The sequence below is a fragment of the Carlito syrichta genome, unplaced genomic scaffold (assembly GCF_000164805.1).
Source record: "Carlito syrichta isolate Samal-C Ts95f unplaced genomic scaffold, Tarsius_syrichta-2.0.1 Scaffold301784, whole genome shotgun sequence".
In the NCBI taxonomy this organism is placed as follows: Eukaryota; Metazoa; Chordata; class Mammalia; order Primates; family Tarsiidae; genus Carlito; species Carlito syrichta.
In genome coordinates, this window is record NW_007245880.1 from 591,916 (window position 1) to 619,708 (window position 27,793).

Below are 27,793 nucleotides of genomic sequence, written 5' to 3' on the forward strand. Positions count from 1 at the left end.
ACTTCTCTCTGACTCTCTTTCTGAGTTTTCCCTCCCACTATCCAATGGCTATGGTTTCCCTGACTCTGTCCTTTGATTCACTAGGCAAATACAACTACAACTACAGGTTTTCTTTGGAGTTGTAGCTTTCCTACATCGTGTCAACTCAAGGGGGAACCCAAAAAACCCTGGAATTTGTTTACTAAAAATTGTGTACTTATTCTTATATGTTTAAACTTCAGTCACCTTCAAAGTAATCTCTGCTTGATGTAATACATCTATTGAAGCACTTTTTCCACGGCTCAAAACAGTTTTGAACCCATCGATTTTGATGCCTTTTAGGGCCTCTGCCATTTTTTGGTTTTACCTCTTTCACATCAGCAAAACATTTCCCTTTGAGGACTTTCATCTGGGGAAACAAAAAAGATGCTCAGGATGAGATCATGCGAATAGGGAGGGTGAGGCATGGGAGTCATGCCATGTTTTGGTCAAAAACTACTGAGCATTCAGCGTGATGTGGGCAGGTGTGCTCGTAAATCACCCATCACGAAATGGGCATAATCATTGAAAGAATCTACAAAAAAATTTCACAGAAACCTAATGCAGCCCCTCATAACAATGCTAGCTGTTATACTGATGCCGGTGGGTTCCTAGAACACCTACCTAGCAGGGGGAGCCTGCACTACAAAGGGCCTGCCCTCCAAAAAACAATTCCAGTGTTTTTTTTGGTCCCCTCTTATATACCGAACAATTAGGCTAAAAGCAGAAAAATGTGAAAAACATCACTCCCCATCTTCCAGAACCTGCTAGGTCTTTTTTTCCCCTACCCTATTCTTCAGTGCTTTCAGGAAGTTTTCTAAATGGAGTTACATCTGTAAAAAGGATGGCCTGATGGGAGCTTATTCAACTTCTCTGGAGGCAGAACTCCCCAACTTTTTAAGTTCCCAATAATTCAGATAAATCACAACCTACCTTACATGAATGAGCAAGGTTGATAGCTTAGAAAGAAAAATAAAACCAACCATCTATAGCCTCAGTATTCTCCCTTCCCCTGTAATTAACACTGATTTTTGATGTCTTTGTTTACAGCATGCCACCCTGGTTATTATGGGCCAGACTGTAAACTCACGTGCAGCTGTACCAATGGGGAGGTGTGTGATCGGTTCCAAGGATGTCTCTGCTCTCCAGGATGGCAAGGGCTCCAGTGTGAGAGAGAAGGTAAAGCAAGGTAACACTGTAGTTAGTGCCATGTGCAGCATGTTTGAACTGAGTTTTGCTGGTATAATTCTCGCCCCAGCCATCCAGGTCTCGTCTGTTTCCATTCAGAAGTTTGGAAGAATTTATCCCAAATCCTAAAGGACAGTATTCTAATTCAGTTCTATGGACCCTCATACTAGTCTTAATTTCTCTTTTTGCTAGGAATAAATCATGTGCTCTTTATAGCACATTAAGTGATATCTGGCCAGTTGAGAGCTCTTTCTACCTCTTCTAGCTCTTCTTCTCTAGGACCAGCCTTTTCCTTGGATATGCAGTAACAAAGAAAGAGCAACTTTGGAGGGATTTGGATAAAGGGTATTTTAAAAAATAGAAAGAATGAAACATATAGAAAAGATTATGCTCAAAATTAAATTTTAAATAAGTCTAGTTCAGAAATTACTCAAGTAGGAATCAGCAAACTTGGACCTATTGCCCACTATCTCTTTTTAACAGCTTTATTGAGAGATAATTTTATATTATAAAGTTCAATTAAAGTGTACAGTTCATTTTTAGTGTATATACAGAATTGTGGAACCATTGCCATAATTTAATTTTAAAACATTTTCATTATACCAAAGAAACTTTGTACCCAGTCATCAGTACCTCTCATTTTTCTCACTTCCCAGTCTCTGACAATTGATAGTTGACCTTTGAACAATGCAGGGGCTAGGGGCACCTACTTTCCTAACAGCCAAAAATCCACATATAATTTATAACTCCCCCCAAATTTAACTACTAATAGCCTACTGTTAACCAAAATCCTTACCGGTAATATAACACATAATGGTAACACTAAATCTGAGAGGGCTTGTACTTAATGTTCTTTACTTATTCCAAAGAAGTCACCTGGAGGTCCAGCAGGGAAAGACTGTGGTTTTTATTTTGTTTTTGGTTTTTTTTGTGCTGGAGTCTCACTCTGTCACCCAGGCTGGAGTGCAATGGCACGTTCATGGCCACTGCAGCCTCAATCTGCTGGACTTAGGTGATCCTTCTGCCTCATCCTTTCAAGTAGCTGGAACTACAGACGTACGCCACCACGCCCAGCTAATTTTTGTGATTTACTGTAGAGATGAGGTCTCACCAAGTTGCCCAGGCTGGTCTCAAACCCCTGGGGCTCAGGTAAACCTCTTGCTTCGGCCTCCCAAAGTGCTGGGATTACAGACTGAGCCACTGTGCCTGGCCGAGACAGTGGTTTATTAGGACTAAAAGGAGATACTGATGGCGGCCAGTCATTGAAGAAAGTATCTGCACCTCGGAACAGTACAGCAGGCAGTTTTATAATCCAGCAAGTTTATTATTCAAATTGCTATATGGTGTTTACAATTACAGTTAAGGTGCTGCCCACATTGTCTCAGCTCTGCTCAACTACCTGTACCCTATGACTCAATGCTGGGAATATGCATATCCTTCAGAGACCAGCCTTGGCCAGAGGAAGCCCCCTAAGGGAGGGGGCAGAAAGAACCAGGTATAGGGAGAAAAGAGTCTATGTCTGAGTAATTACCTCACACATACCTAACTTTAAACATTAAAAAAAAATATGTTCTATACCACACAGTTTGAGTTTTTTCATATTGTCACAAATCTCTCCAAAAAATTTTCCGGTACATTTATTTTAAAGATCTGCGTATTAGTGTACCTGTGTAGTTCAAACCTATGCTGTTCAAGGGTTAACTGTATTTTCTGTTTCTATAAACTTGCCTAGTCTTGAAATTTTGTATACTGTAAACAGGATCATAAAATATGCGGTCTTTTGCGACGTTTTTTTCACTTACAATACCTTTTTTGAGGTTTATCTGTGTTGTAGTATGCATTTCATTCCTTTTTATTTACTTCATTCTTTTTCATTTCCTACCATCTATTAGTATAAAGAAAATTTTTTGGAATACAGTCACACTCATTTAGTGTGTGCTTTTGCACCACAAGGGCAGAGAGAGCACGGCTTGCAAAGCTAAAAATATTGCTCTCTTTACAGAAAATATTTGGTAACCCCTACACTAAAATTAAAAGAAGCTTACTTTTATATATTTTCAAATGTTAAAAATAATAAACATATATTGCTTTCTCAGTCATATAAGTATAAATGTCATAGAAATATACATCTAGTGAAATCTACACTGAGTAATGCAGTTTTGCCAGTTTTTGAAATCAGAACAAATATAGGGGAGGGAATGCCAACAATTGTTTCCTAAAGCTCGTAAGCCTTATACTATTTCTTCTTTCCCCAAGTCTGGACTTTACTACAGGCAGGAATCAGGGAGTGGTTAGGAGGCAAAGCAAGTGTTTTGGGGATACCAGGGGCTTGGATTGACTATGGGCAACTAACAGGTTTGATTTGAATGTTATACTCTGCTCCCTTCCTTTCTGTTCTTTCTGCTGGTGCTGCGAAGTGTGTGCATTCTGTTGGAAGAATCTAAGGCAGGCTACCCAGGACCTCCCTAATCCCTGGGCTTTCAGAGAATAGCTCTTTTTCTACTATTCTACTCTCCACCCGCAAGCACATTCACTTTCACCTCTATTCAACTTCAGAAAGCACACAGGAACAATGAAAGAAAGAAGAAAAAAACTGTCAAACACTTTTTTTCAATTCCTATTTGGATTAGCTGTATGGACTGAAAATTTTGATTAATTTTATTTTCTCTCTCTCTCTCTTTCTTTCTTTCTTTTTTTTTTTTTTTTTTTTGAGTTGGAGTCTCATTCTATTGCCCAGGCTGGAGGGCAGTGGCAACCTAGCCACCCTAGCATCCACCTGCTGGGTTCCGGCGATCCTTCCGCCTCAGCCTTCCAAGTAGCTGGAACTGCAGGTGCATGCTACCACGTCCAGCTAATTGTTTTGATTTATTGTAGAGACAAGGTCGCCAAGTTGCCTGGGCTGGTCTCAAACCCACGGGCTCAGGCAATCCATTTGCCTCGGCCTCCCAAAGTGCTGGATTATAGGCTGATCCACTGAGCCTGGCCTGGTTAATTTTCTAATCACAATCTTTCCACATTTACAGATATACCACGGAATTACCTTTGCCATTATTAGACTTCTTCCCCTCCTGTTTCACATTTTTTGCCCATCACATTCTAGGCCTGAGAAATAGGATATGAGTAGAAAATATCAATACTGATGTGTTTACCTTGACCCCACCTCTTTCCATGGTCGATAGGGAGAAGCTCAGAAGTTAGGCTCTCACAGTACCTCTTCTTCTATGTTATTCACTCAATGTTGGACAATTTTCAGCCACGTCTCACATGCAACTACAAATGGCCCATGGTTCTCTAAGACTCTACAGTTCAGAATAAAGTCAGTTCAGGGTTATTCATTCATCTACTATGTCGATATTAGGCAAGAAATCCTGATACCATGACCTTTGTTGAAAACAGAGAAATTTGTTCTTCTTCCAGTGCTGGCAGCAACATTTTTTGTTTGGCTAGACTAGAAATTGATTTGGGGGAGTTATATTCCACTTCACTTCTTTGCTGGCAAGGTGAATAATTTTAATCACCTTTCCTCCTTATTTACCTGCCACTTGCAGACTTCCCAATCAATGAGACTTTCCCTAACATATCCAAACTGATCAGCAGTATCATGGATTGTTTGCTGAATGAAAGAAGAACTTGTTTTTGTAATCATTCTTGTAAAAAGCAAGAGGAAGATTGAACATCAAGGTCTGATGGAGATCATTTTAATATTGAGACTGTTCTTCCAAGGTTCATGAAGGGAGCACAGCCTTATAGTGAAGAATGTGCACTCTGGATATATAGAGACCTGAGCTTGAATCTGGGCTCTGAGCGTCAGACTCCTCATCTATAAAATGGAAACCATAATAGTACCCACCTCACAAGTGTTTTTTGTGATGATAAAACAATACAATATTTGTAAAGTTCTTGTCCAGTGCATAACTTGCTGAAGTAGCTATTTTTATTATTCCCAGTGCTGCTATGTTCAAGATCAAATTCCACAGTGCTATTTTCTTATTTCAGGCATGCCAAGGATGACCCCAAAGATAGAGGATTTGCCAGATCACATAGAAGTCAACAGCGGTAAATTTAACCCCATCTGCAAAGCCTCTGGCTGGCCACTACCTGCTAGTGAGGAAATGACCCTGGTGAAGCCGGATGGGACCGTGCTCCATGTAAGTTATGAGCCATTCTTAACCTGCCCCCCTGACGCCATCAGAGACTTTCAGTGTAGTAATCACCCTCTAAAGGATGGATTCCATTCAGGGCTTCCATCCTCCTAGGCCAGTATGTTATTAGCTCTATTTCTGGGGAGGCAGAACAGACTCACTGCAGCCTCATTGACTTCCTCTACTGGTCAGTGCTGCAGTGCAAGTTTGGACATGTGTCCACAGTGGGCCTGATGGAACTGAGTGCCAAGGACAGCACTTATCCTGCAGAACTCTCCAGCTGAGTGTGGAAAGTGTGTGTCAGCCTGTGCAAAACTCTGCCCTCACAGCATCCCCACACTTTTTTTTTTTTCCAAGTTGGAGTCTCACTCTGTTGCCCAGGTCGGAGTGCTGTGGCATGCTCACAGCCACCGCAATCTTGACCTACTGGACTTAGGTGATCCTTCTGCCTCAGCTTTCCAAGTAGCTGGAACTACAGATACACGCCACCACGCATGGCTAATTTTTGTGATTTATTGTAGAGATGAGGTCTCACCAAGTTACCTAGGCCGGTCTCGAACCCACAGACTCAGGCACTTCCCTTGCCTCGGCCTCCCAAAGTGTTGGGATTACAGGCAGCATTGCCACACTTCTAACTCCTCTATCCGGAAGAGTAAGGTGGCCCAGTGGCACATAGGGGTGCTGCAACCTATGACTGAGCAGATTTATGTGTTATCAGGTGCTACCAGGACATGGAGTTTTGATGACTTTTACTCCTGTCGTGCTCTTTGGAGCAGCGATTAGGGGAGCATAGGAGTTTTGCAGCAGGATCCATTTGACTCTTTATAGAGAGGTCTTAAATCTGCTCCCTATATCTCCAGTTCAGAAACTATCACTGATCCACGGGATCCCTGATCTGCATGCATTCCTTGGCGTTCTCTACGCCTTCACTTTGCCCTCACTGCTGGTGCTCATCATTGGTTAAGGTGATATTACCACAGTTCTCTTTGGCTAGAAAGGACCAAGCTACCTTTCCAACATTGTCTCCCAACTATCCCACATGCAGTAGTCAGGAGCCACCCCAAGTTTCTCTGTGATGTATTTTCTTATCTAAAGATTTTGGACTAGTTATCTCATTTTTCTCTCCAAGATAACAAAAAATCAACTTGACCAAAAGGCAGGTGTGAGTGACCATCTGGAGGCAGGATATATAGAATGTGCCTTGACCAGTGTTCACATATCAAATGCTCCTGATTCTACTCAAACAGCCCATCAGGTAGAAGCCAATTGACAGCTTCTAAAATCTTGTTGGCTTTTTCATGAGTTAATGGAAATAATGGCTACTATCTAGCAAGAGTCCTGATACAGTACCTAACTTTTCACATTACCTGTCCCCTTTTCTGCAAAAGTGGAAACTGGCAAGGTGAAGTTAAATAACTAAGAAATCGGTTAAAAGTAGCAGAGGTCCATGTATCCTCAGAGCCCTGGCTTTTCCCTACACCACACTTGACAGCCCCTAAAACACTTAGGAAGCCACTTTGTCCTCCCACCCAGCCACCTCTGTATTTGGCCGGAAAGGAACAACTCTGACCAGCAACAGTTTAAAAGAAACTAGACTCGTGCTTGTAAGTGTTTATCCCACACTCCCAAACACACAAATACAACAGCAGGATCTGACAGGGCATCCTGCCAACATAAACTTTCAGGGCTACCACAATAGCTTTGGAAATAAGCCAATAATTATATTAGCATTGCATTTAGCTTCTTGATCTCTCCTAGAAAACTTCTTATTAAACAATGAGATGGGGTCAGTGTTATGTACCTTTGTGTTTATGCCTCCCTAGAAGTTTAATTTTTTTGTATTTGACCTTTCCAGCCGAAAGACTTTAACCATACGGATCATTTCTCAGTAGCCATATTCACCATCGACCGGCTCCTTCCCCCCGACTCAGGAGTATGGGTCTGCAGTGTGAACACAGTGGCTGGAATGGTGGAAAAACCTTTCAACATTTCTGTTAAAGGTAAACTTCATTTCCCAGAGGAAGAGTTTGTATTCTTTTTTTCTTTTTTGAGTTGGGGGTCTCACTCTGTCACCCAGGCTAGAGGGCAGTGGCTTACTGCAGTCTCAACCTTCTGAGCTCAGGCAATCCTTCTGCCTCAGCCTTTCAAGTAGCTGGGACTACAGGTGCATGCCATGACACCCAGCTATTTTTTTTATCTTTGTAGATCCAAGATCTTGCTATGGTTCCCAGGCTAGTCTGGAACTCCTGAGGTCCAGCAATCCTCTCACCTCGGCCTCCCAAAATGCTAGGATTACAGGTGGAGGCCACTGCACCTAGCCTACCTTGTATTCTTGATGTACTGTGTATATATATATTGCTAGAGAAAGTTGTTGCTTCTAGACAGAAATGCTATGTGACCAGTAAAATATCTTAGCATTTCTGATCCTAAGTAACTAATGTCACACTGATTGTCATAAAATGGAAATAGCCATTAAGAAAATTAATCAATGTCTTGTATTTTAGTATTTAAAAAATAGACTCTAGGCTTTACTACCAGGGTACAGGTTTGTACAACCACTTTGGAAAATTTGCAATATGTTCTAAAGCTAAACATACATTACCCAGACCCAGAAATTCTATGTTCTAAAGCTAAACATACACTACTATGACCCAGAAATTCTATTCCTAGGCTTATGCTCAGAAGAAAGAGTGCATATGTTCAAAAAAGACATCTTCAAGAATGTCCAGAGCAATTATAGTCATAACAGCCTCAAACTGAAATTAACCCAGATGTCCATAAACATTAGGAAGGGTAAATAAATTGTGTTATATATTTATATATATTAGTTTGCTATTGCCATAACAAAGTACCGTAGGTGGAGTGGCTTCAATACCAGAAATTTATTTTCTCATTATTCTGGAGGTTAGAATTCCACAATTAAGGTGTTGACAGAGTTGATTTCTTCTCTTTCCTTGGCTTGTAGATGACCATCTTCTCTCTGTGTCTTCACGGGGTCTTTCTTCTGTACCTGTGTGTCCTAATTTAATCTTCTTATAAAGACACCAGTCATATTGAATTTTGAATCATCCTAATGAACCCATTTTAAATTAATTACTTCTTTAAAGGTCCTATCGCCAGATATGGTTATATATTTATATATGAGGTACTTGGGGTTAAGAATTCAACATATACATTTTGGGTAATACAATTCAGCCCATAAAATCATGAGAGGAATATTAGACAGCAATAAAAAAGAATTAATTACTGCAACAATATGGATGAATCTTGCAGACATGATAAAGAATGAAAGACAGGACATGCTTTTTTATTCCATTTAAATAAAGTTAAAGAATAGGCAATACTAATCTTCAGTGACAGAAGTCAGGATAGTAGTTACCTCTGGGTAAAGGATATGGAATGGGCAAGGGCACAAGGGTGCCTTCTGGGAGCCTGGAAATGTTCTCTGTCTTAATCTGGGTGGTGGCTACGTGGGTGTATATATAAGTAAAGTTCCTTGAACTAAATACGCTTAAGATTTATGCACTTCACAATATGCATGTTATAGTTAAACAAAACCGATTAAAAGGCAAAAAACGATAGATTACTAAGACCAAGCTTTTGGAGTAATTTTTTCACCCTTGTAAAAGTATCACAGACTGGCATTAATGACTGTAATAAAATTTCCATCCACTGGTTTAAACAAAGAGGGGGTCTTATTTGATCACATAAGAGAAGCATGACTTAATGAATGAATTTACTTACAATAGCGCCTTCTTTTCTGGTCTAAGTAAAATGTGTATTCAGTCTTACCTAACTTAACCCTGGCATGGTCTGTCTCCATTCAGAAAATACAGCTTGATTCAGGGCTTCTCCCCAGCTTCATCATCCTGACCTTGGACTAATTTCTATATCTTCATTGGTTCAATCAGACTGCCATGGAGAATTTGCTTAAGGCCTATTAAGTTTCAGCCCCTGTTCTAGGCACTGGGAACACAATAGTGAATAATATGGGGGGGGGGAGAGAAACACCATGGAGCTTACATTTCCAGAGGGAGATAAACAATGAGTAAATAGATAAATAAAATATGTAGTTTGTTAAAATACTGAGTGCCATGGAGAAAACTAAAGCAGAAATGAGGGCAGAAAATATTGCTGTAGGGCCTGTATTTTTATTTTAATTTGTTATTTTTATTTTAAAGATGTAGGGTACGATTCAGGATTAGGTATAAAAGTGGTCATTGCATAGGTAAAATTTGGGCCTCCCTTTGGTCCCCATTTTGCCTGGTTTGAGATCAGGTACTCTTATTGATGTTGTGTCTGCCCCCCCGCCTCTTACCCCAGCAGTATCCCACTATTGCCAATTCCTTTCATTATGGTAAATGTTCAGGGTCTACTTAAGAGTAAGAACATGTGGTGTTTTTTGTTTCTGTGATAGATCACTGAGTATGATAGACTCTGAATCCATCCAAGTTGCTGTGAAGTCCACATGTTTGCCCTTTTTTATGGCTGCATAGTATTCCATTGTGTATATGTACCACATTTAAAAAAATCCAGTCCAGTTTCCATGGGCAGCACAGTTGGTTCCATGTTTTTTCTATTGTGAATAGTTCTGTAATAAACATGTGTGTGCAGGTATCTTTTTTGTAGAATGATTTGAGTTCCTTTGTGTATATTCCCAGTAGGGGGGTTGCTGGGCCATAAGGAAGGTGAATATCTAGTTCTTTTAGAAATTGCCACACTGTTTTCCGTTGCACTAGTTTGTATTCCCACTGGGGTCTGTAATTTTAAATAGGATAGTCAAACCTTCCTGAGAAGATGATACTTGAGCAAAGACTTGAACATCATTTCTAAGGAAGGTGAGTGGAAAGCATGGAGACAGAGAAGAAAAGTAAAATTACTGAACATCACAGTATTCCCTGAAATCTGAAAGGTTCCACATTCAGTTTTCACATACTCTTCGGGAGGAAAAACAAAACCAGTTATGCATTTCTAAGTAGGCTGAATTAACAGAGTTACTCAGTTGACAAATATTTACATAGCACCTGGTAGATACTGGTGAACAAGCCTGCATGTTTTTGCTCTAATACAGTTTACAGTGCAGTTCAGTGTTTTACAACCTTTTTATTATAACCCCACTAAGGAGCTCTTTTAGAAATTTTATTCCCAAACTCTCCCCCATTACCATAAAATTTTATCATCACAGATGAAGAACTATATCTCTGTTTATGTACTATGGCTCTTTGGAGAGCTGCAAACCATTGTGATATCTGCAATTTTTTCATTCTCTAAGAACTACTGTCACCTTCATTGGGAATATGTGGTCTCTGAGATAGAGGTATTGCTCTAAATTATCTGAGTGGACCCACTCTAATCACATGAGTCATTAAAAGCAGAGAAACTTTCCTGACAATAGAAAAAAATGTCACAGTGAAAGAGGGGTCAGAGAGACCTGATGTTGTTGACTTTGAAGGTGGAGGAAGGAGCCTTGAGCAGAAGGCAGGCAGTCTCCAGAAGCTGGAAAGAGCAAGGAAACAGATTCTCCCTGTGTTCCTCTCTCCCAGAACACAGCCTTTGTGACACTTAAGGACAGTAAGACCCATGTCTGTCTTCTGACCTCCAGAACTATAAAATAATGAATTTGTGTTATTTTAAAAGAAGGGAGGGCAACCCCTTGCGTCCCCTCCTACTGTGGGAGCTTTTCTGTCTCCTCAAGAAATCCTGCTTTCTAAAAAATAGATAAATAAATAAAAATAATAAAAATTAAAAGGCAGAGGGAGAAGGAGAAAGAATGAACGAGAACTCTGAATATGAATCAGGGTCTAGAGGGAAGATCCATATTAAATAGTCATACAAGCTTATGAAAAATAGTAAACTCTGAAAATTACAATGAAGTAAAAGTAGATCTTCCATGAAAGCATATGGCATCCCTAATTGAGATTCTGGTATAGTCAGCTGTGAAGAAGTCACATCAGAACCGAGAGATAACCAGAGATTATAGCCAGAGGTGTAACATTCCCTGCAGAACAACATCTACAAAGAACCAAGATAGAGAGAAGCGTGGCGTTTCATAGGTTGGCTGTACCGAAAGGTCAGTGGGGCTGGAGGGTTTTCAGTACGGGGAAAAGAAGGTTGCTGAGTGGTCAGGGGGTCAAACACACATGGCTTGGCAGGCCATGATATGAATTTTGGATTTTATCCCACATGTAATGAGAATCCATTCAAGAGTCTTGAGCAGAGGAGTGCTCATATTTTAAGGAAACGCTTTGACTGTGGATAATGGGGTGGAGAAGTAAAGCAGAGCTCAGAGAGTGGGTGATTTCACTGAATCTGAGCAGAGAACTCTAAAGATTTTGCTGGAAATGTAAAACACATCCTCTACCCCCTCCTAAGAACAACCATAAAGCCCAAGAACAACTGTAAAACCCAATACCTAAAGACTAATCTGATTTCTGAAATTTTATTTAGTTCTTCCAAAGCCCCTGAATGCCCCAAATGTGATTGACACTGGACATAACTTTGCTGTCATCAACATCAGTTCTGAGCCTTACTTTGGGGATGGACCAATCAAATCCAAGAAGCTTCTGTACAAACCTGTGAATCACTATGAGGCTTGGCGACCTATTCAAGGTAAGGTTGGGATAAGAGAGGTCCCAGCTGGAGATGTGGCACCAGGAAAAAAAAAATTTTCTCCTTACATAGAAATCTTCTTCTGCCTGTCTCAACCCTCTACCTTAAAGTGATCAGATAGCTCATTTGTAATGGCCATAGTATTGCAATAAAAGGTACTGAAGGTCTTAAAAATAGTTCCCATAAACAAAGGGTATACGTTTCTTTTCTCTTTAGCTATTTGCTTCAGCCAACTTCTGTTTTTTCATGGCTATTGGAGAGGAGGTGGCTGTTGCAGACGATTCCATTTCAGAGTATTTAAAAGGGGGCAGGGGGCCCTCTGAACACTGAGCCAACTCTCTAGAAGTCATTGTGTACTATGGGACACAGAACCAGTCAGTGTCATGAGTTACTATTTCTACCAGTACTTCCCTTCCAGGCTTCTTTGGCTCTCCATTCCTGTTTTTAGTGACTCTGTCTTGCCTGGTTATGGTGAAAGATGCTTGCTTACGCCATGACTATGTAACGGGAAATTTCAGGGCCTGCTGGAAAAGCTGTGAGAATTAATCTGTCTAAATTTTAGGGGTGATTGTTGCTACAATATCAGGTTGTTTATTCTTCTTCTCATGTCATGTCTTGCCCTGTCCTGCAGGCTCGTAATACACAAATGTCTTCAGAGGAATCTGAACCTCTGAAACTTGGGTGGACTGGACTGGGGTGGGGGAGGAGGCCGTATGAACAAAGCGAGTGGCAGGCTCCTGCCCCAACTTCCTGAAAAAAAATTCGGCACAAGGTGACAAAATGTCAGAAGTTCATAAAAAAAAATTCAGCATAGATTACAGTTCCATTTGCCGTATAATGATGTAAAATCATGACTTTAAAAATTAAAGAAAACTGAGCATTATCAATGGAACATGCTGTTCTGATCAGGCCATCTTGTAGAGAGACCTACCACTCTCAAGCTTTAGGCAAAATGTATTCCTCCACCAATACCTGTGTCTTACTAAGTCTATGATTTCCTAAAAAGGGCCCTCTACCTACCGTCTGCAGATAATTGAGAAAGTTGTGAAAAAAGAGGAGAGGAGGGTTTTGGGCTTAATCATACTAGCTGACCTGGGTTCAATGAATTACATAAAGGTGTTACTGATCTCTTCACATTCTATTATAGACTCAGTCAGAATTCAGGATTCCAGGATATCAAATTGGTTTGCTTGGTTACTGTTTTCCACATCCATGGCCAAGCCATTTTTTGTCACGTGGTGGTAATCGTTGCCTTTTTCTACAAGTGGACATCCACAAAGTAGTCTTCAAAGAACTTAAACACAGATCTTTTTTTTTCTTTTTAACTGACTAGGAATTTATCACATGGTAAGGCAAAAATGTATCTTTGCAATATCCATGGAGAAAAATAGAGGCTGGCTGAAGCAAATAGCTAAGGAGAAAAGATGCATATACCATTTGTTTATGGTAACTATTTTCAAGGACTTCAGAACCCTTCACAGTAATGGTATGACCATTACAAATGAACTAAATGGTCACTTTAAGAAAACCCTCAAAGTGTTTTCCTCTTGATAAATGATTGCAATCAGTGCATGTACTTAAAAATAGCAGCAGCGATTTTATTCTAATTGAGTTTTCTCCCCTAAATCTGGTATTACATACAGAAGTTGATTTGTGCATTTGTTTTTTTTTTTTTTTTTTGAGTTGGAGTCTCACTCTGTCACCCAGACTGGAGTGCAGTGGCCGCTCCTGGCCACTGCAGCCTTGACCTGCTGGGCTTTGGTAATCCTTCCGCTTCAGCCTTCCAAGTAGCTGGAACTACAGGCATGGCTAATTTTTTTGATTTATTGGAGAGATGAGGTCTCGCCAAGTTGCCCAGGCGGGTCTCGAACCCGCGGGCTCAGGCAATCCACTCACCTCAGCCTCCCAAAGCGCAGGATTACAGACTGAGCCACCAAGCCCGGCTGACTTGTGAATTTTTATGCTATAAATAAAAAGACAAAAACGCTAGAGCAGAACTGTGTAAGTGTCACAAAGAGTCACATAGTAACGTATATATGGTAATCTGGAAACATCCTTTCAAAAGTCTAACTTTCCTTGCATTAGGAATGGTGAGGCCTTGAAGAGGAAATTACCTCTCTGTTTCACTAAGTCATAATTTTGAAACCTAAAATCAAAATTCATATCACAATAACAACAACCTCAGTTTAAATCATGTAAAAAGAGTGCCAACTTAAGTTTCCTGGACTTTCCCTCTTCTCAGTGACAAATGAGATTGTGACCCTCAACTCTTTGGAACCTCGAACAGAGTACGAGCTCTGTGTGCAGCTGGTCCGTCGTGGAGAGGGCGGGGAAGGCCATCCTGGACCCGTGAGACGCTTCACAACAGCTTCTATCGGTCAGTGGACGCCAACAGGCATTTATTCATGAGCTGGGTGGGAGGGGGCGGAAGGGGAAAGAGGAAGGAAGACCTGGAAGGGTGGTGGTGGGTGAGTGGGTGGGTGGGGATGGAGGTGGCAGGAGTTCGCTTTAGAATGGGTGGGAAAGTGACAGGAAGGCTAGTGACTTCGAGCCAAACTCTTCCTTTATTTGGACTGGACTCCTGGTCTGTCTCCCTGGGGGAGGGGGTCGGCAGCAATCTACCAGGACAGAGAAGGAAGCAGATGAGCCTTCAGGAAGGCAGAGACAATCCCTTAGGAGTTGGGATTTACTTAGCAGCAACTGTGCTGAGCCTCGGCTCCTGCATTTTACCACTGGCTTCCTGTTTCCATCTTAAGGGCCCAGACCAGGCTCTTGTCACAGACCTAGTTCAGAAATCCCTGTTTATTTATTTTTTTAAAATAATTTCTAATTTTTTTAAGTAATTCACGAGCGCAGTTAAAACATCAAATAGACCGAAAGGCTTTTTATCTAAGAACAGTATTCTCTGATTCACCCCTCCCCCTCTTAGTCCTGCTTCCTATAGGCAGCCACTTGTATCTCCTTAAGCTATTTCTTATCATATTTACCTCCCTGTTTCTAAATCAGTGGTTCTCAAACATTAGTATCGGCCGGGCACGGTGGCTCAGCCTGTAATCCCAGCGCTTTGGGAGGCTGAGGCGAGTGGATTGCCCGAGCCCGTGGGTTCGAGACCAGCCCTGGCAACTTGGCGAGACCTCTTCTCTACAATAAATCAAAACATTAGCCAGGCGTGGTAGCGTGTATCTGTGGTTCCGGCTACCTGGAAGGCTGAGGCGGAAGGATCACCGGAGCCCAGCAAGTCGACGCTGGAGTGGTCGTGAGCGTGCCATTGCACTCCAGCCTGGGCAATGGAGTGAGACTCCAACTCAACCCCCTCCAAAACAAACAAACAAACAAACAAACAAACAAACAAACAAACCCACCTCAGAGTAACCTAGAGAGTGTGTTAAACTAGACTGCTGGGGCCTATTGCCTGCCAGAGTTTCTGATTCAATAGGTTTGGTGAGGATGGAGCTGGGTTCAATCATTTGCATTTCTCATAAGTTCCCAAGGGATGCTTGATGCAGCTGGTCCTGGGTCTATGTGTTCTAGATAATATGAGTGTAAACATTCTGTTACTATCTCTTGGTCAGTGCTTTATCGTTTCAAGTTCATATATATTTAATCCATATTGCCTTGGAGGGTAGGAATTGTCATCTTCCCCATTTTATAGATAGAAAAGTAGAGTCTCAGAGTGATTAATAACAACAAGATACAACACCATACTAGATTGTCAGACCACACACACACTTTTTTTTGAGACAGTCTTGCTCTGTCTCCCAGGCTAGAGTGCAATGGTATGATTATAGCTCACTGTAGCCTTGACCTCCTGGTCTCAGGCGATCCTCCCACCTCAGCCTCCCGAGTAGTTGACCACGTTTGGCTAATTTTTGTATTTTTTGTAGAGATGAGGTCTCACTATGCTGCTCAGGCTGGTCTCAAATTCCTGACCTAAGTGATCCTCCTACCTCCGTCTCCCAAAGAACTGGGATTACAGGTGGGAGCTATCACACTGTCCCAGGCTCCGTATTCTTTTGTTTCTGCTATTATTATTATTATTATTTTTTTAAATCTAGGATCCTAAACGTTACCTTTTCTTATTTCAATTCATAAATGTTCCCATTTTTTAGTTTATTCACTAAAGGCAGAAACATACTCAATGATTTGGTGAGACAACTAGGAGTTACGTGCAGGGACTGTGCACCTCTAACAGAGACACCATTTCTCCTCATCACCTACTTTGTTTTCATTTAACCAGCAGCATCCTTAAAGAATTAAATGAGACTCAAAAACTACTATGGGATTCGTAAAAACATTGCACAAGTAAGAAATGGCTTCCTGGGAACCCACCATTGTGAATACAAAAAATAAAACTAGAAGGTATATATAAATTAGAAGATAAAGAGATTTCCACAACTATAATCAAAGGAACCTCTGATATGTCATTAGGTTACTGCTAAAAGTCAAAGGGTATTTAATCCTCTCTCAGGTCAGTGTTGATGAGTCAAAAGGGGAAGGTCATAATCTGACTCAGATGGAAAGTATTTATGGAACAGAACAGAAAACACTTCACAGACCCGCGCTGTGCTGTCTTCAGCCCTTAGAATGTGTTCCAGCCAGGATGTATTCAGAGGTCTCTCGGAATACTTCAAAGTAGTTCTCAGGGCTGGGTGGGAAGGGAATTCTTGAAGGTTCTTCTTTTCCCATCACTTGAATTTTGCTGATGTTTGCTTTTTAATTCATCTGGCAATTGCACTGTTCGCATGTGTTGATTGAGTTGGTGAAGGCCAAGGAGACCAAGAGGGGGGAAGGAAAACATTGCAACAAAGAAAGATGGCAAGCAGGGAGGGGTGGAGGGTAACCTATTACCAACGGGAAGGAAAAAGGGAAATTACCATTTATTGAGTTACTCCTCTGTGCCAGGCCCTGGATTAGGAGGTTGACAGATATTCTCTAAAACATAACTATTTGTTCTGCGTCATCATTTTCTACCTAACTACTTTGGGTGGCTTATTTGCAAAGGTTATAAAGGGCCAATCGGATCTATAGCATAATACCAAGCAAAATCATGTCTGGCTGCTGGTTCTTCCTAATCTGAGAGCAGTCAGGATTGGCTGGTGGGACTTACTTCCCAGTAGGAGGAAACAGACCCTTCCTCTCACCTTTAGCCAAGAATGAGGATCACTTAGGTCAGGAATTCAAGACCAGCCCGAGCAATATAGTGAGACCTCATCTCTACAAAAAATGCAAAAAATTAGCCAAATGTGGTCAGCTACTCGGGAGGCTGAGGTGGGAGGATCGCCTGAGACCAGGAGGTCAAGGCTACAGTGTTTCTCAACATTTAAAAAAAAAAAATGTATTGCCTACCTCCATGAGTTTTTTTGATATTTTTGTCCTAGTAGATTCTACCCCTCCATGAAATTTTGATGCCACAGATATACTCTATATCTGTTTGTGTATTATAGTCTTTTGTAAGCCATTGTAATAATATGAAATTGTCTTATACCCCAGGAATCAATTTTTTTGCCCCTTCGGGGTGATAATGTCCCTACTGAGAATGCATGAATTAGATGATCCCTATTCTGTGTTTCGGAAGAACTTTAAATCTGAAATTTAAAAATCAGCTTATTGATATTAACTGAAAACCCTCAAATTCATTCTTTGACATAAGACAACTTGAAAGAAGGGTGGGGGAGAGAGAGGAAACTAAAGATAATAGAGCCCTAACACCTTCCAAGCATTTTCATATTATCATCTCATTTATTCCTCCTGGGTCTGAAGATGGGTGTTTTAGTTTCATTTTACAAGTAAACTTGAAGATATTATGAATGTGCCCAAGATTATAAAACTGAAGGGGCACATTCCTGTCTCTCTCATTTTAAATTTTGTTTCTATTAAGCAACCTCTTTGGTAGCCTGGGCTCTTGTAGATAATGATGGCCAGGTAGCATGTAGTTGTAACAGATACCTTGATGTGATCAAAGCAGGGCTAGGGCTGGCCCTGACATTGCAGCTATACGATGTCTGAAATTCTTGCTAAGGCAAAGTAATCCCAAAAATGTTTTAATATATATCGCTCAAAATATTAACAGAAACCCTGCATGTTCACAATCCCACAACCTTGACAAATTCACTGCTTTCATTTTTATCAGTTTCCTTTTTATTCTTCAGCATTATGGACATGACTTTTACCAAGTTGAAACCAGAGTTTTTTCTCATATACATATTTTTATTGAGCTTTCATATTTTTTCTTATCTACTTTAATCACACTGGTTAGCTGATTATTTATTAAAGTATTTTCCTATTTTGAGTATTTAGACTTCTAATTGTTTGCGATTATAAATAATGTTGTAACGAATATATTCATGCACATAGCTTTTTCTCTTCCTTTGGAGTATTTCTTCAGGATAAATCCCTGTTAATCAGATATTAGGGCCAAAATATATGATCATTTCTAGGGTTCTTGAAAAGATCCCCAAATTATTCTCCAATGGTATTGTACTCACCTATTAAAATTACTCAAACTACATATTACAATTATTTTAAAGACTTGCTATTTTGCTAGGGAAAAAAGTATCATGATTGCTAACTTATGTTTCTTTGATAGCTTGTGATGTTATTATTCTAGAAGCCAAGGTTATTCTTTAAAGGTGCCTTTTGGGTCTGCCAATACCTCTGCCGTATATAAAAATAATGATCTTTGTGTTTTCTCCTAGGGCTTCCTCCTCCAAGAGGTCTCAGTCTCCTGCCAAAAAGTCAGACCACTCTAAATTTGACCTGGCAGCCAATATTTCCAAGCTCAGAAGATGAGTTTTACGTTGAAGTAGAGAGGAGATCTGTGCAAATAAAAAGTGATCAACAGAATATTAAAGTCCCAGGCAACTTGACTTCGGTGCTACTTAACAACTTACACCCCAGGGAGCAGTACATTGTCCGAGCCAGAGTCAACACCAAGGCCCAGGGGGAATGGAGTGAAGACCTTACCGCCTGGACCCTTAGCGATAGTGAGTAACTCATGCTACTCCAGCCTCACCTGAACATTTGACTACCACCGTTTGGACTTAGCTACCATCACTTCAAGACCATTTCTTAGAAGTCATTTTTAAAAAGTTGTGACTAGTGGCTAATTATGCTCTACCACCTAATCATTTTAATAATATGCAATATATAAGAAAGCCCTATATATTTGGGTGTGCGATAACTCAGAGAACTGTGATAAACTTTACCTTTCTTTGGTAGGCAGTTGTTTATTAAGTAAATTAGTAACATAAATAAAATGTTTAGGGCTTGTTTAATCAACTATATATATATAGGGAGGATTTTAAAATTATCATGTATCTACAAGTACACAGATGATAATTAATGACAGATGGGCATTTCCTAATCTTAAAAGTCAAATAACTTTGCTTGGAAACCCTTCATAACAGGTAATTTTAAAAGTTAAAATACATACCTGAGAGTAATAAAACCTCTGTTCTTTCAAAATATTCTGCATTTCAGGCTTTTTCTAGTTCAGGTTTATCATTTAAAATTAGTTGGAACTTTTTGGGTTTCTTGGTCATGAAATTAAATTAATTCTGTATCTCAGGGTCATAAAATATATTCACTACCTCTTTCTATGTCTTTAAGATATGCAAATATTATTTGGGGGTATGATGCGTTTTTATATTTTTAGAATTAAAAGTTTTTTCATCATCAAGCAGTGAGTTCTATTTTGATCCACTGAAATTAGAACTGTGTCTGTGCCTTTTGCGGTCCTTGGGAAGATGAGGACTTATGAGTTTGTTATCTATTTTCCATTCAGTGTTCTATAACTTAATACATATATATATATAATTGTACATATACATTCATCTCAGTCTTCACCTTATTTATTTATTTATTTGAGTTGGTGTCTCACTCTATCACTCAGACTGGAGTGCAGTGGCATGATCACAGCTTACTGCAGCCTCAAACTCCTAGGCTCAAACAGTCCTCCCACCTCAGCTTCTCCAGTAGCTGGGACTACACGTGTGCATCCCCACACCTGGCTAATTTTTAAATTTGTTTTGTGGAGATGAGGTCTTTCTACGTTGCCTTGGCTGGTCTCAAACTCTGGGGCTCAAGGAATCTTCTCACCTCAATGTCCCAAAGTGCTAGGATTATCAGCCACTATACCTGGTCTCATTCTCTTTTTTGAGTAAACATGACTTTTATCTATCCAAAGTTATTTTATTTAGATCTGATGCATGCTTTTAAAACTTCTGTATAATATTCTGTCATCTAATATTATGAACATGCCGTTTCATCCATCCTCTTTTAGATGGATATGTAGGTTGTTTTCATTTTAGGACTATCACAGAAATGGCCATCCTTATGTCTACGTATGTGTAGGGAGGAGTGCTTTTCTAGGGAACGTGTCCAGTAGTGGAACTTATATGCTCTTTCCCTCTAAAGTGGCTATTCAATATGTACTATGTCCAGGAATCTATGAGAGTGCTTTTTTCCTTATGTTCATCTCCATATCTATATCCTTTCCCTATACCTGTATCACTTGATCATATCAGACCTTTCCATTTTTGCTCATCTCAAAAGCAGAAAAAAAAGGTACCTGTTGTTTCCATTTTTATCTCCTTGGTGACTAGCAAGGGTGAGCATCTTTTATGTTAATTGGTCATTTGGATTTCCTCTTTTTTGATGCATTGTTGATCTTCTTTGCCCATTTGCAATAGATTGTCTTTCTTACTGATGTGTAAAACTTGTTTGCATAATCTAGCTACTAATCTTGTTATATACATTCCAAATATATTATCCTGATCCCTTTATGTAACCTTGTTTGTAGTGGCTTTTACCACACAAACTCTCTCCATTTTGATGTGGTCAGACCTGTCAGTATTTGCCTTTGTGATTTGTACTTTTTTGTGTTTTGAAATTATTCCCTGTCTCAAGGTCATAAGATATAGTCTGTGTATTTTTTCTAGTAGTTCTAGTGTTTTGTTTTGCATATTTACACCTTTAAGATATATGAATGTTATTTTGGGGTATGGTGTATTTTTACATTTTTATTTATTTTATATCATTTTATTTTATTTATTTTGAGTCAGGGTCTTGTTCAATCTCCCAGGCTGGAGTGCAGTGGCTCAAGTGATCCTTCCAACTCAAACTCTGAGTAGCTGGGACCACAGGCACATGCTACTACACCCATCTATTTTTTTTTTTTTTTGTGGAGACGAGGTCTTGCTACATTGCCCAGGCTAGTCTTGAACTCCTGGACTCAAGCAATCCTCCCATCTTGGCCTTCCAAAGTGCTGGGATTACAGGCATAAACCACTGCTGCACCCAACCTAATATTTTTATTTTATCTTATATATTCACATTTGGCAAGTTAGTGGTCCCAATGCCATGTACTGAATAGCCCCCCTGGTGACTTGTGATGCATTTTGTGTCATATGCCAAGTTCTCATATTCATTTTGCATCTGTTTCTGGACTTCCTGTTCTCTTCCATTGATCTGTATTTGTTCCTGTACCATTTTCGGCATGTTTGATATAGGCTTGTGCAATATCTTGATAACTGTAGGGTGAATCACTATTTTCTTTTCCAAAATTATCTTGGGTATCCATTCACTAGACTATATGAATTTTATCCTCATTATAATTATATACTATCAAAATCACACCCATCAGTATCATATTCATAGGATTAAACCAAAATGAACTAGTAATCACTGAAAGTGGATTTGCCTTGGGTGGTTGCATGGAATCTGATGAAGGGTGTATGCTGGTGGTAGTGGGAGGGATGTGAGATGGACAGGGTATGAGTTGGTCTCTACAGGGTCGGGAACTAGGGGAAGGAGGATGTGAATGAGAACATTTCAATTTTAACTAAAAATGTTTGTTAACATGCTGTGTTGTCATTAGCTGATGCTGCATAGAGAGTGTTCAGAGTAAAGTTAATTCTTCTCGTCATAAATTTGACTCCCATCATAGCAATTCCAGCTGGCTCCAGTGTAAGTAAGTGAAATGAATTAAATTGGGTATACTTCCCCAAACATATGTAAAAAACGACATATGTACATAACGTTTTACTGTTTAAGAACATTTACATTTGAAGCATTTGACCCTCAGAACAATTTTCTGAGGAAATTAGCATAAGAACTATTATCCCATTTAACAGGTGAAGAACCTGAGGCACAGTGGAGGGTAAGTGACTTGCCAAAGTTACACAGCTAGTAAGTCATGGGGGTTATGATTCTAACCCACATTTCAGTTCTTTTTTTTTTTCAAACCATGCCACAAAGGTCTTCTATTTGTCTCCTTAGATTGGCAACCAACTGCTTCAAAGCAACTTCTAAATTGTTTAAGACCTGATTAGTGGTTCTTAAAATGTTTTAGAATCTACTTTAGGGTTACCTGAGAAACCTGCTAAAAAGTAGATTGCTGGGCCCACAACCATTGGATCTAAGTCAGAGGTCCACTGAGCTGTCCCTAGGGGTGACTCCTTTCAGGCAAAAATTGGATAAATTGGTAGATACAAATTTATGATTTTTTACATCACACCAAAATTATATTCATTATTTTTCTAGCTGGTGCTTTTAAGACACTGCCTCTATTAGTGACAAAAGACCACTGGCTTATAAAGTTGAATTTATTTTGAGGCACAATTATATAAATATTAAGTATGTGTTCATAGTAATCTGAAAATGTTAGTATTCATTACCCAGTAATCTTTGTGGAAAGGAAGGTTATTTCATATTTTTATAAAAATATACAAAAAGCTTGGTGCTGGGTGAAAAGTGAGTTAAGACATACTGTTGATTAATTAATTGTGAGTTTTAGATAATTTCCCGCCTTCTAGACATAGAAAATAATAATCAGATTTGAAAGGCTCAGAATCCAGTATCTAATTCTCATAAATTGCCATAGTTACCTAAGCAGTAACATGGGGAATCAATATAATGGAAACAGGAAATTTAGAATGAAGAATAAGCTGAGAATTCAGAATAGAAAGAATGTACCTTAAAACACTTCTCAAAGGTTCTATAAGCTTACAAGCAGTAAGTTTCACATAGAAAGACAACAGTGTCTGGAATGAAACAGCTGGGTCTACTGTGCAGGTCCCTTACATTTTTGAAGTCTTAGTTTTGTCATCTCTAAAGTGTGGATAATAAAAATCTCAGCACTGCTTACCTGCCTGCCTGTGTGGTTATGACAATCAAGAGAGAAGTCCGCACATTGTAAACACATTGTAAACAGCCTCACAAATATAAGGTACAGGTCATATTAAGGGCAAGGCCTTGGGTTCATTCTTTTCTTGGGTCAAAAATCGTTAGGCTTTATCAGGTCACAAACTTCCCCTCTAGTCTGTGTCCTTTAGGAAAAGAGTTTGAGAATACAGGAATGACTGTGCATATTGTCTTCCTTCAGAAAACCACAAGACATCTCTTTCTCACTCTGCCAGTGCCCAAGTGGAATGCGATCTCACTTTTCCCGAAGTTCCTATGGCACTTTGTCTACAAGTACTCAGCACATTTTCTCATATATGTACTGACTTGCTTGCTGCTCCATAAATGCATTGGGGGGAGGACAGGCTATATTACACCGAGACTGCAGACTGTGGGGCGAGACAGCCAGGAGTGAATCCTGTTTCTTCCACTTAATAGTAATGTAACTTTGGGTAAGTCACTCACTCTCTCTGGGCCTCAGTTCTTAGAGGAAGAATGGCATGAAGAGGAAATGAGTTCATATATGGAAAGGCCAACAGCAAGGCCTGGCATATCGTAAGCACTATATAAATGTCAGTTCCCATACTCTCTATGCTCTTCTCAGCATCAAGAGTAGTGTAAAGCTGGGCTCGGTGGCTCAGCCTGTAATCCCGCGCCTTTGGGAGGCTGAGGTGAGTGGATTGCCTGAGCCCGCGGGTTCGAGACCCACCTGGGCAGCGAGACCTCATCTCTACAATAAATCAAAAAATCGGCCGGGCGTGGTAGCGCACGCCTGTAATTCCGGCTACTCGGAAGGCTGAGGCGGAAGGATCGCCGGAGCCCAGCAGGTCGAGGCTGCGGTGGCCGGGAGCGGCCACTGCACTCCAGTCTAGGTGACAGGGTGAGATTCTGCCTCAAAAAAAAAAAGAGTAGTGTATATAGGTTTGTGAAATAATACAACTTCTGAAGCCTTCATTTACTATCAGGATGACAAATAGGTGATATGAGCTATTTTTCTGTCTGTACTATTTTTCAAGTTCTACATGGAATCCAGGGGCCACTACCAATTGATTGGAATTACCATCTGAGAACACACCTATTTGCTTTTCATGGTTTAGGAGCTAGCTGACATGAACCACATCTCAAAAGCATAATGATCTAAGAAATGGCATTATATCTTATTTCTTTTTTTAAATTTCTAGTTCTCCCTCCTCAACCAGAAAACATCAAGATTTCTAATATCACGCACTCCTCAGCTGTGGTTTCTTGGACAATACTGGATGGGTATTCTATTTCTTCTATTATCATCCGTTACAAGGTTCAGGGCAAAAATGACGACCAGCACATTGATGTGAAGATAAAGAATGCCACCATCACTCAGTATCAGCTTAAAGGCCTGGAACCTGAAACAGCTTACCAGGTGGACATTTTTGCAGAGAACAACATAGGGTCAAGCAACCCAACCTTTTCTCATGAACTGACGACCCTCCCAGAATCTCAAGGTTGGTAGAGTGGACAGCTGTTTACGCAGGATGGTTTTTGAACAGTATTAGAAAAAGTTCCATTGTCTTAAGATAGTTACACCATGTGTGTGCCATGAGACATAATTAATTTGTCCCAATAGGACCTCTAGATAAGTCCTTAAAATAAAAATGTCTCTAGGAAGGATCGCTGTTGATTCATTTTCTGTGTTTAAACCTTAAAATAAATTAGCCTTTCAGCACACCCCACCCAGCAATCTAAGAAGAAAGCTCTGAGGAATAGGTTTTTGATTCAATAGGAATTTTGATTCTGTGGAGAAAGAAGAATGTGGAGCCTGCTTGTGAGAGGCAGGCCTGTGTCAGTACTTCAGTAAGAGGCTCCAAGAACACAATCCATTCTTCCTCAGACACTTCTCTTTTAGCTTGGATGCCACTGTGCTGTTCTGAGTTTCCTTCTACTTTTCTGACCCAGATTATTAGGTTTCCATGTCCACCTCCAACCCCCACCCCAGAGGGAATGAGCTCAGTGAGATGGATAGAGATCCTGTCTGGGTGCCACTTGTGCTGCACCCACTGATTGTGATTGATAAAACCTTTTGTTTGTAATTAAATGAACAAGGCCCTGTGTAGGCAGGGCTACAACATAGGGATCTGCTTCAAATCTCTGCCTCCTGGCCCTCTGTGTTGTACAGTGTGTACAGGACAATGCGGGTAAAGGCACGTGAGAGGGAAGGACAAGCTTTGCAGATTTGTAACTTGGATGAGAGTCTGTTTTTAGAGAAAATCCTATGACTAAGTCTAAAAACTTCTTGGTTTTCTTGGATAACCTAGGGCTTAAGAAATAAAACAAGACAAGGCTCGATGGCTCAGCCTGTAATCCTAACACTTTGGGAGGTTGAGGCGAGTGGATTGTCTGAGTTCGCGGGTTCGAGACCAGCCCAGGCAACTTGGCGAGCCCTCGGCTCTACAATAAATCAAAAATTAGCCAGGCGTCGTAGCGTGCACCTGTAGTTCCGGCTACTTGGAATGAGCCCACTTGGAATGAGCCCAGCAGGTCGATGCTGGGGTGGCCCTGAGCATAGCACTGCACTCTAGTCTGGGTGACAGAGTGAGACTACAACTCAAAAAAAAAAAAAAAGAAAGAAAGAAAGAAAGAAAACAAGTTGTTTTGTTTGGTACTGATTCTTTGGAACATTTTTGAAATGTCCAAGGAATGAAGTCTGCCAAGTATAGAGAGTCATCGTTTCCTGTTACACAGTTAATAAATACCTCATTTTAATAATTATTTGCATCTTGGTCAAATGTACGTAGATTCTAAATCCAAGCTATACATAAAATACCAAGAAAACAATTTAAAAAACAAGATAAAACAGAAAACCCCTTCCATTTCCAACATCTCTGTACGTGTGTATACATAGAGAGGGAAAGACAGTAAGCACAGAATATTTTTAAGAAGATGGGACCATGCTCTGTATGCTGTTACTAATAAAATATATTGAGTTTAATTTTTTTTGCATTTAACTTTAGATAAGAGAAAGAATTGGAAGACTTAGACCACAGTCTTTAATAGTTTATTCTGACCTGAGTCCTAAATTAAATATTTTTGCTTCTGTCTTTCCCTCTTTTACTCCCTCTTCAGATTTTCTCCATTAACTCTTTAAAAAACAAGAAAAACAACAAATCAAAATACCTTACAGACTCTAGACTTTTGGCACCATAGAACTTTACAGCTTTTCTAGGGGGGAAAATTGAGGTACAGGTAGGCTGAGTTACCTTCTCAAAGTCCTATATCTATAGATATGTTCACTATTATTCCACCACGTTCATCTAGTTGGGCCTCTACTTGGAAATAAAAGTTGAACAATTGACAATGAATAATTAGCACATTGCCATTTTAAAAGTATTTTTGCATATTTTTAAAAAAAGACCTAACAACTCTATGAGTCAGACTCATCTCATTGAGTTCCAGAAAATATACGAGTAGCCGGAGGTCACATCGTAATTAGGTGGCAGGCCTAGGGCAGCTGTTAGAATCCCATTATACTGTGTCTTCTCTCACAGATGGTCTTGGCTTATTTCTGTCTTTCTCTCTCTCTCTCTCTCTCTCTCTCTCTCTCTCTCTCTCTCAGGGTCTTATTCTGTTGCCTAGGCTGAAGTGGAGATCATGGCTCATCACAGCCTTGACCTCCTGGGCTCTAGTGATCCTTCTACCTCAGCCTCTCGAGGAGGTGGGGCTACAGGCATGTGCCACCACACCTGGCTAATTTTCTAAATTTTTTTAGGTCTCACTAAAAAAATTAGAAATAAATAGACCAGGTCTTGCTATGTTGCCCAGGCTGGTCTTGAACTTCTGGGCTCAAGCAATCCTCTCCATCTCAGCCTCCCAAAGTGCTGGGATTACAGTCGTGAGCTCCCAACCCCGGCCTTCTAATTAAAATTGAACAGTCACATGAGACTAGTGGCTACCCTACTGGGCAGTGCATGTCTAGACTAACTCCTAGGATTTGGGAACTGGTTGGATGGTTGGTCCATTCACCAAGATAGTGAATATAAGGAGGAGGATTTGGGAGAGAAGCTCATGGGTTCAGGCTGGACAAGTTGTATTTTAGATTAAGATACCTACATATTGGTCAGGTACTTGGTGTGTGCCGGGATGGTACTGGGCACTGGACACTGAGCACAAGTGTGATCCCTGCACTCATGGGAAAACCAGAAAGTCACCCAAGACGCATATAAATACATGTAAGAATTCAGTCCTGGGAACTCCACTAAAGGAGAAGGGAGGCTTAACATAAGCAGGGGGCCCGGGAGACTTCCCCGAGCAAGTGATGACCAAGCTGAAGTCTGAAGGAAGGCCAGGGGGTGACACGGCCAAGAGGTGGTGGGGACAAGAGTAGAGGGGACAGTCATTCAGGAAGAGAGAATGGGGCTCTTCAGATGCCGAACGCCGGTCTGGCTGGAGTAGAGGGCTTGAGGGAGCATGCCGCCACACCTCTCACCCTGGGAGGCAGAATGCTGGCCGGGTGGACTCTGGGGGGATCTTAGCAGGGAGTTTTGGTTTTTGTCATAAGGATAATGGGAAATTATTGTCATTCTTAGAGCAGGGAGGTGACATCAGATTTTTACTTCTAAAAGATCACCCTGAGTGCAGTGAGAAGGGGGGAGGGTGCCGAGCAGATGAGGGAAGCCAGCTGG

At 40.5% G+C, this 27,793-nt stretch overlaps 1 protein-coding gene across 3 annotated transcripts in view; it reads left to right on the forward strand.

Moving 5' to 3' along the window:
* The window catches only part of TEK (TEK receptor tyrosine kinase), a 122,692-nt gene that overhangs the window by 72,551 nt on the left and 22,348 nt on the right, over nt 1-27,793 (forward strand). For 2 of the 3 annotated variants that reach the window (XM_008055230.1, XM_008055231.1), the window contains 6 exons: nt 5,203-5,354; nt 7,204-7,348; nt 11,796-11,957; nt 14,200-14,334; nt 18,653-18,940; nt 24,320-24,619. In XM_008055230.1, the coding sequence (XP_008053421.1) occupies nt 5,203-5,354; nt 7,204-7,348; nt 11,796-11,957; nt 14,200-14,334; nt 18,653-18,940; nt 24,320-24,619 (1,182 nt within the window). Of the gene's footprint in view, nt 1-1,068; nt 1,198-5,202; nt 5,355-7,203; nt 7,349-11,795; nt 11,958-14,199; nt 14,335-18,652; nt 18,941-24,319; nt 24,620-27,793 lie in introns of all 3 variants that reach the window. The other variant, XM_008055229.1, reaches the window with a different exon arrangement.